Below are 7,415 nucleotides of genomic sequence, written 5' to 3'. Positions count from 1 at the left end.
TTCATATTTAATTTTGAACCAGAATCGCATCACATTACATTGCATTTGGTTGGATATGTGGATTTTAAATTCTCAATCAAAAGATATTGTGTATGTTTGGGCAAATAATTTATTAAGATATATTAAGTTCAATATTTTACTCCAATGTATTTATGTTTATACTATTTAGCGACATAGATTAAAATCATCAGCTCGAAATACAAAAAGAGTTCATGTTGTCTCTACGAGATGTCCAAGTTTGTGTAGTATGTGAACACGAGTGTCAATTGATCACGAATTCGATTTATCATACCAACTTTTTTACGATCAAGCTTGTCGGTTAAGGCTACAGGTTATGGTAGAATATTTTTTTAAATCTTCTTTGTTAACAATTGTGCTTAAACATTTACTGAACAAAAACCTTGTGCACAAAGGCATTGTTTAATTTGGCAAAAGACAGAGAAATATGTAAACTTCAAGTTCTAGGACCGATTCATCGGCACACAGAGATCATTCCTTAACAAAGAAAACCTACGAAAATTGGGTGAGGCCTACCGCAGCTAAACTGGGAACAGAATATGGATGGACTCAATGCTAAATGTAAACTACCAGTGTCTCTGTCACATGAATTATTATGTTAATGTTTCTCAAACTATGGTTTAAATTGATTTTTCCTTTTTTTGTGAAATTTTCATTCAGAAAAGTAGGCTTGTTCAAAGAATCTATTCCTTGTTAATGTTTAAGGAAAATACAAAGATTAAATTTGGATAATGTGAAAGGTACGACCAATATATCATATAACTATATTTATATCAATTGTATCGTGAGATTTTACTATCATATAATGAGATTTTACTATTATATCGTGAGATTTTATATTCAATATATAATAAAATTTTGATAAATTGAATTTTTGTATTGAATTTTTTGTAATGTAAAAATTGTTTGTTGTACATGTAGCATCACTAAAATAGAATAATGTTAAATGTACAACCAATATATCGCTACGTCGATATTTACTTATATTTTATATCGCGATATTTTGTATTCAATGTATAATGAGATTCTGACAAATTAATTTTTTGTGTCATACAAATTGATGTACATGTAGCATCGCTCATCAAAATATGTTAATTAGGTTATTAACTTATTAGTTTCAAATGTTTCTGAGTTACGTTTATCAGTCATAAAAGAGAAAAAAATAGTGTTTTGATGTAATTTTAGAATCCCTGAAATACTCTTTCTTTTTCTTAACCCTCATTTCTTTTTTTCCATGAAAAAAAATCAATTTATGAAAAAAAAATCTAAGAAACTTTAAAAAAATCTTAAAATTTTCAGTTTTAATTTCAAAATTGTTTAACAAGTTATATAGATTTATATCGATCGACATGCACGTAAAGCGTATACTTGGTGCTGGTTATAATTATTATCAGAAAAAGTTTTGGCATAGTGTCACGGGCCGATACTATATTATACGTTATTAGATTATTTAATATTTACAGGTATTGGGGGCAATAAATAAGGCCAGTAGCGTTATGGAAATTTAGTAAGGACAATGAATAACGCCAATTACATTATGATCTCACACATGCTTACGCTAGCTATGTATTAATCATTTAAAAATCCTTCAGATATTTAATTGAAAAATACACATTCTTAATTCAGGTATTGCCTAAGTTAGCATGTATTTATTTTTTTGGATATGATATAAACAAATTGAATCTAGAGAAAATTTATGGTTTGAATTTTATTTATTCAAGCTCCATTCATCTCAAGATATTTCAATATGTTATTGGAATACTAGAACTATTAATCCAAATCCAAAATAAATACTTAAAAGATTATAGATATATATAAAATTAATAAATTATTAAAGTTCAAGAACTATCATCAAACTATCGAATAAAATATTTTAACTAACTCAAAATAAGTTTGAACATTTTCGAATTTGATAATTTCAAACTATGTTTTTCAAGCCAACTCACGCTCGATTTGTNTTTTTTGACTTTTTTTTTTTTTTTTTTTGGCTTCTCCATTCAAGATTCAAATTATCTGATTCAGTATTGTTATCTATTGACCATCGAAGATCTCCTGTCTCTTCTTGTTGATCATGATCTGAAGTTTCAATTTTTGGTGTTTTCCTTTGATCGAAAGGTTTTTTTTTTTTTTTTTCTCTCGGTGTGACGAGTTTTCGTTTTCCCATGATGATTACATCATTCAATGCCGTGTTTTGCAGAGAATTGCCAACCCAGTTTCTTCCCTCTAAGATGTTGAGTATTTTATTAGTGTTTCTTTCTTAATCCTTCGATTCCAGGCGCGTAAATCTCTGTTCCCCGGATTATTTTTATAAATTTTTCAAAAGGCTTGTTGGAATATTTAACAAATATATTACGTAAAGCCAGCTTGTTCTTATGGGAATGTTTCTTTATCCTCTAATTTTTTTACTCACAACTTTCGTTAAAACTGTCGATTTTTAAAGTTTTTATTTTTTTTACATTGCCTTGATCATTTATTGTTGTGTGATATTTTTCTTTTTCTGATAATGGGTTGTGGTTCTTCGAAAGAAAAGGTCTGCCAGAACTGCCAGGCGCCTTATATTCCGGTGAGGAGAACGTATTCAATGCACGTTCACCATCCACCTAATGGAACAGGGGATAGCTATCATCTGGTGGCTCTTAAGCCATCCACGTTGGGTTCTTTGAAGCTTGATCCTTCGATTCAGAATCGTATTGTAAATGTGGAAAACGAGGATCAGGCTCTGTTGATACAGAATCATAGTGTTATAGCGGATAAGGCCTTGATTAGCAATGGACCAAATGGGGGCAAAATTGGCTCAGAAGGGTCAGCTAAAGATGCATTTGCGATGGGTATGACTGAGGCCAAGACTTGGTCTAGAACGATCAATGCAAAAATCCCGAAATTTATTCCTAAAACACCAGTCAGAACGCCTCCGGGAGAGCCAGAGATGATCAATGCTTGGGAGATGATGGAGGGTCTTGAAGATGTCAGTCCTCCTCGCCCGGTTCATCATTTTCGCAGCTTTTCGTTCAATGTCCCTCGAAATTCTGGTTTGTCTCCTATGCAGGATGATCAACCCACTCCTAGAGTGCAAGAAAATGGCACTGCATCACCTAAGCCCTCGTGGTTGCACTTGGCTGATAATGATTCTAATTCTAATTCTAATTCCAATGACACTTCTATGGTATCTGAATTCGATACTGAGGTGATTGCGGAAATCAGAAAATCTCTAGAGGATCTCCCTCCGGCCAATCCATTTTATCTCATGTCCTTGGGTAGTAAAAAAGAACAGTCCTTGGCTGGTAAGGATCGTGCTTTGGATGTAACGGATGACAAAAAGAATGAAAAGGTTATGAACAACAGCGTGCCTCGTGGTAAACACAAGCTGATTGTATATTTTACGAGCCTTAGAGGGGTGAGGAAGACGTATGAGGATTGTTGTCATGTTCGAGTGATTTTAAAGGGATTAGGAGTTAAAGTTGATGAAAGAGATGTATCAATGCATTCAAGATTCAAGGATGAGTTAAAGGAGTTGTTAAGAGGGGAGTTTGGTCACAGTGTTGGCTTGCCTAGAGTTTTTCTGGGGGAGAGTTACATTGGCGGCGCCGATGAAATACGGCATTTAAACGAGGAGGGAAAGCTCGAAAAGATGGTGGAAAAGTGCGAGTTTGTAGACTATAGTAAAGGAGGTAGTGGAAATGGTCATGTTTGTGAAGTATGTGGAGATGTTAGATTTGTTCCTTGTGAGACGTGTTCGGGGAGTTGTAAAATCTATTACGAGGGAGACGATGACGGAGAAGAAACTGAAGAAAACGAGCAGGAATACGGTTTTCGTAGATGTCAAGAGTGTAATGAAAATGGACTTGTACTGTGTCCGGTTTGTTGTGATTGAGTTCTTGTTCAGTGAATGATTTCTTTCGGTGTCAAGGATTTTGGTTTCCCTTTTGTGAGTTTGTTTGTTGTACAGTGCGGAGTTTTGATTGATTTTGGGCAGGAGAATAAGACTTTCTGTTATAAAAATATATAGTTTCTTCGAGTTCTTGGGTGTTGTTTAAGCCTTGTGATGATTTCTCTATGCCATGTTTCCCAGTTTGAGAAGCATGCTTTTCTTTTTATTTTTTATTGTTTATGAAAATTAAATGCATCGATCAGACTAGACCCAAAAAGACAGGTTAAAAATTTCAAAATTTGAGTAAATATCCGTGAAAATTTTAGATTGAAAAGTAATATTTTAATATAAAAATTAATATTTTTCATAAGTCATATCAAATATTTGTTCCATAAAATTGAGTTTTGAAACGGTATCATATGATTTTTTTATGTTAATTACATTTTGGAAAATGTACAACTATTTTTTATACTAATTAACAAAATATTTATAAAGTTTATTTTTTCAATAATTTTTTTAATTGGTATGAAAATATAAACAAATGCAAACATTTGAGAAGAAAAAGAAAAGAATATACAGGGAATAATATACAATTTTTTTACTTTACTGGATGGTAGGTAGGATTATTCATTCGTGCAAGGGTGTTCGTTGCCCCGTTCTTAAATAAGTCCATGCAGAAGTTTATATTTTAGTAAAAATATTCATCCATCAAAACATAAGCGTACATAAATATGATGCTTAAAGAGTTGTTAACTAGCAGGTGAAAAGTTGATGGTGGACACGAGCATAGAAGTTGCCTCCCAGCAACTGTCACGTACACCGAGAGAGAAAGATATGAGGATGAAGATATGAGGATGAATCTCATCCCCGGGACAAGAAAAAAAAGGAAGAAAGCTCTCAAGAAGGTTCAAAGATTTTACCATGACCGAAGAATTGGAAGATTTAAGAAAAAGGTTAAGAAGTTTGAAGGACAAATCAAGTCTTCTCGAGTTCCCGTGGTCCAACATAAAGGTTGTCCATTATCCATACAAATAATGGATGAACCCTCACATGTCCACTACAAGTCAGCCAAAATTAGAGAGTATGACCGGAACACTGATCTAAATGAACATTTGGCTCGGTTCGAGAACATGGTCATGCTGCATTTCTACGATAACAAAATCAAGTGTAAAGCTTCTTGATCACATTGTTAGACTCAGTCTAATGGTGGTTTGACAAAATCGAGCCATAGAGTATCCACTGTTTCCACGATTTCAATAGCATTTTCTTGCATCACTTTAGTAGCTGCAAGGAATATAAGAAGACCGGTTTTAGAATGTTCGAGGTGGAGAAGAGCGGGATGAGTCATTGCGGGTGTATACCCACAAGTTTAACAAAGTAGCCCTGGAAGTACCATCATGTGTTCCTAAAACTAAAATCACAGCTCTTACGCAAAGACTCCGAGAAAGAGATTTTTTCCCGTCTCTAGTAAAGAAACTGACCTTGGATTTTGAAGATCTACTATCTCGGAAAGAAAAGTATCACATTTTCCGGCCCTTCGAGGAAGATGAGATGCCATCAAAGAATCGCTTGTTTACTTGAGCAGTTAGAGAAAAGGCGTGGTCGCCAAAACACATACAAAGAAGTAATGGAGGATAAGTGGATTATTTAGGATATTATGCATTTTAAAGAGTGCATAGGCCAATGCCATTATGCGGTGGCATGAAGTTGATTTCTAGGGACCTCGAGAAAACGGGCCACCTCGACATAGAAAGAAGGTATGAGAAACCGCTGACCACTACGGACTTGGTCCTGGAAAAAGTATAGAACCCTTCCATGGGCTTGTCAGCTCTGTTCGAGGGACCAGGAATGAGGAGTGAGTAAGAAGAAATGAGAGATCCGAGAACTGGAAGGTCCTCGTTGACCCCCGGACATAGAGTATTGGTCATAGTAGAAAACCACAGGGTACCTGGGGTCTCGGTCTTTGTTTTGGAGGGAACACAGACTTTGCCCTTACCCTTCTCTTGGGCATTGGAACGCCCGACAGCCTGGTGGACATTTTTGAATTTTTGGGATTTCTCGGAAGGAAGGGTGATGACTGGTTTCTTAAAGATAGTGGGGGAGAGGATATTAGGGGACACATAGGGGTTACAGTAGGAGTGCAACGTGGCAGACTCTAGGTCCGAGGAGCCATGGGCATTGGCACACGAAGTGGATGAGGTAGAGCTTGACATGTTTAGAAGGAAAAGAAAACTTACGAAAATGAAGAAGAGAAGAAAGTGACCAGAATTGAGGAAACATATTTGCCGGAGAGAAACAAAGGATGCCGGAATCACAAGAGCAGGAGAACAAGAACGCGATGATGCAAAATTGTAACATGAGATTAGGCGGTTAGTATTTATAATCAGGAGAAGAGCGATCCTAGACATTGATTTAGAAGTAAATGGACGGACGAGATGCACCTCGTCAATTGAATAGGGTCACTCGAGAAGATGAAAAGTCGGTCATGAATCCAAAGCGATGTCTGACAGATTTCTGTCTTTTCAAGTGCTAGGGCTTACGTCATGTTTTCATCAGCCCTAACCCGCCTAAAATTCAAAATATAATTGACCTCCCGCCCAAGTCAAATCTCATCAGGGAATGGTAATGCCCCGAAAAGAGCTTGGGTCATCCTTGGACTCGGGCAGACTTGAAGCCGGTTGGGTTGAACTTTAGGTGGCCCGTTTGGAAGCGAGCCTAAACGGGCCAACCCAAACAGACCGCAACCCGAGGCAGGGCGGGGCGCGGCGCCCCCCTTGACAGCTCTAGGCAAAGTTAGAGATCAGTATCCTGGGGCTACCGAGGAGAGAACTAGCCCGGATAAAGAAAATGCTCATATATAAATCATCCTTGGGCATGCAACAAATAAGGAAGCTAATTAGATCAGCACATACTCATACAAGTCTGGGCTCCTAGCCTAACCCGAGCTATATAAGAAGGGTAAGATAATGGATCAAGGACTCTATTTGTGCCCTCATATCATGACCACTGCCGGAGCATATCTAGTCAGACATCAGCTCTAGGCCAGCAAGTATTGATCACCATGTCTCGAAATTATTAGTATATCAATCAACGCACGTAGGGGAGATGTGACAAGATTATATGCAGTATGAGTTGTCAGTTGTAACAGTGTTAGAGGAAATAGCGTAAGCAACTGTCTGGTCATGAGGAGTGGTCGAACACTGAAAATAAGATCATCATTACTTTTTCTCCTATAAATACTCAGGTTTTCCGGATCACTAGAGATTCACTCAATATTTTCACAAACACCGACTATGTATTCTCTATACAACACTTTCTTTTGCGCGGATATTCGACCGAATTGAGTGTTGGAGTGGCTATTTCAGAAACTTTTCCGGCGCCGCACTAATTTTTTTTGCTCTTCAAGTGTACAGATTACCCAGCTTGTGAGCTTTTTTTTGCCCGGTCACCCGCATTCGCAAGAAGGGAATATAACTCGACCCAATAAATTGTCCACCCAATTTAGCCTGGACATCATCAGGAACTATAT

At 36.7% G+C, this 7,415-nt stretch overlaps 1 protein-coding gene across 1 annotated transcript; it reads left to right on the top strand.

Annotated features, from left to right (window-relative positions):
- The first annotated feature begins 1,991 nt into the window (after nucleotides 1-1,991).
- LOC140974454 (uncharacterized protein At5g39865-like) lies at nucleotides 1,992-4,112 on the top strand. Its single transcript, XM_073437913.1, has one exon. The coding sequence runs from the start codon at nucleotides 2,522-2,524 to the stop codon at nucleotides 3,887-3,889; it is 1,368 nt and encodes a 455-aa protein (XP_073294014.1). The 5' UTR covers nucleotides 1,992-2,521; the 3' UTR covers nucleotides 3,890-4,112.
- The last annotated feature ends 3,303 nt before the right edge of the window (nucleotides 4,113-7,415 follow it).

The sequence above is a fragment of the Primulina huaijiensis genome, chromosome 3 (assembly GCF_012295235.1).
Source record: "Primulina huaijiensis isolate GDHJ02 chromosome 3, ASM1229523v2, whole genome shotgun sequence".
In the NCBI taxonomy this organism is placed as follows: Eukaryota; Viridiplantae; Streptophyta; class Magnoliopsida; order Lamiales; family Gesneriaceae; genus Primulina; species Primulina huaijiensis.
This window is presented reverse-complemented; position numbering and strand designations above follow the sequence as displayed.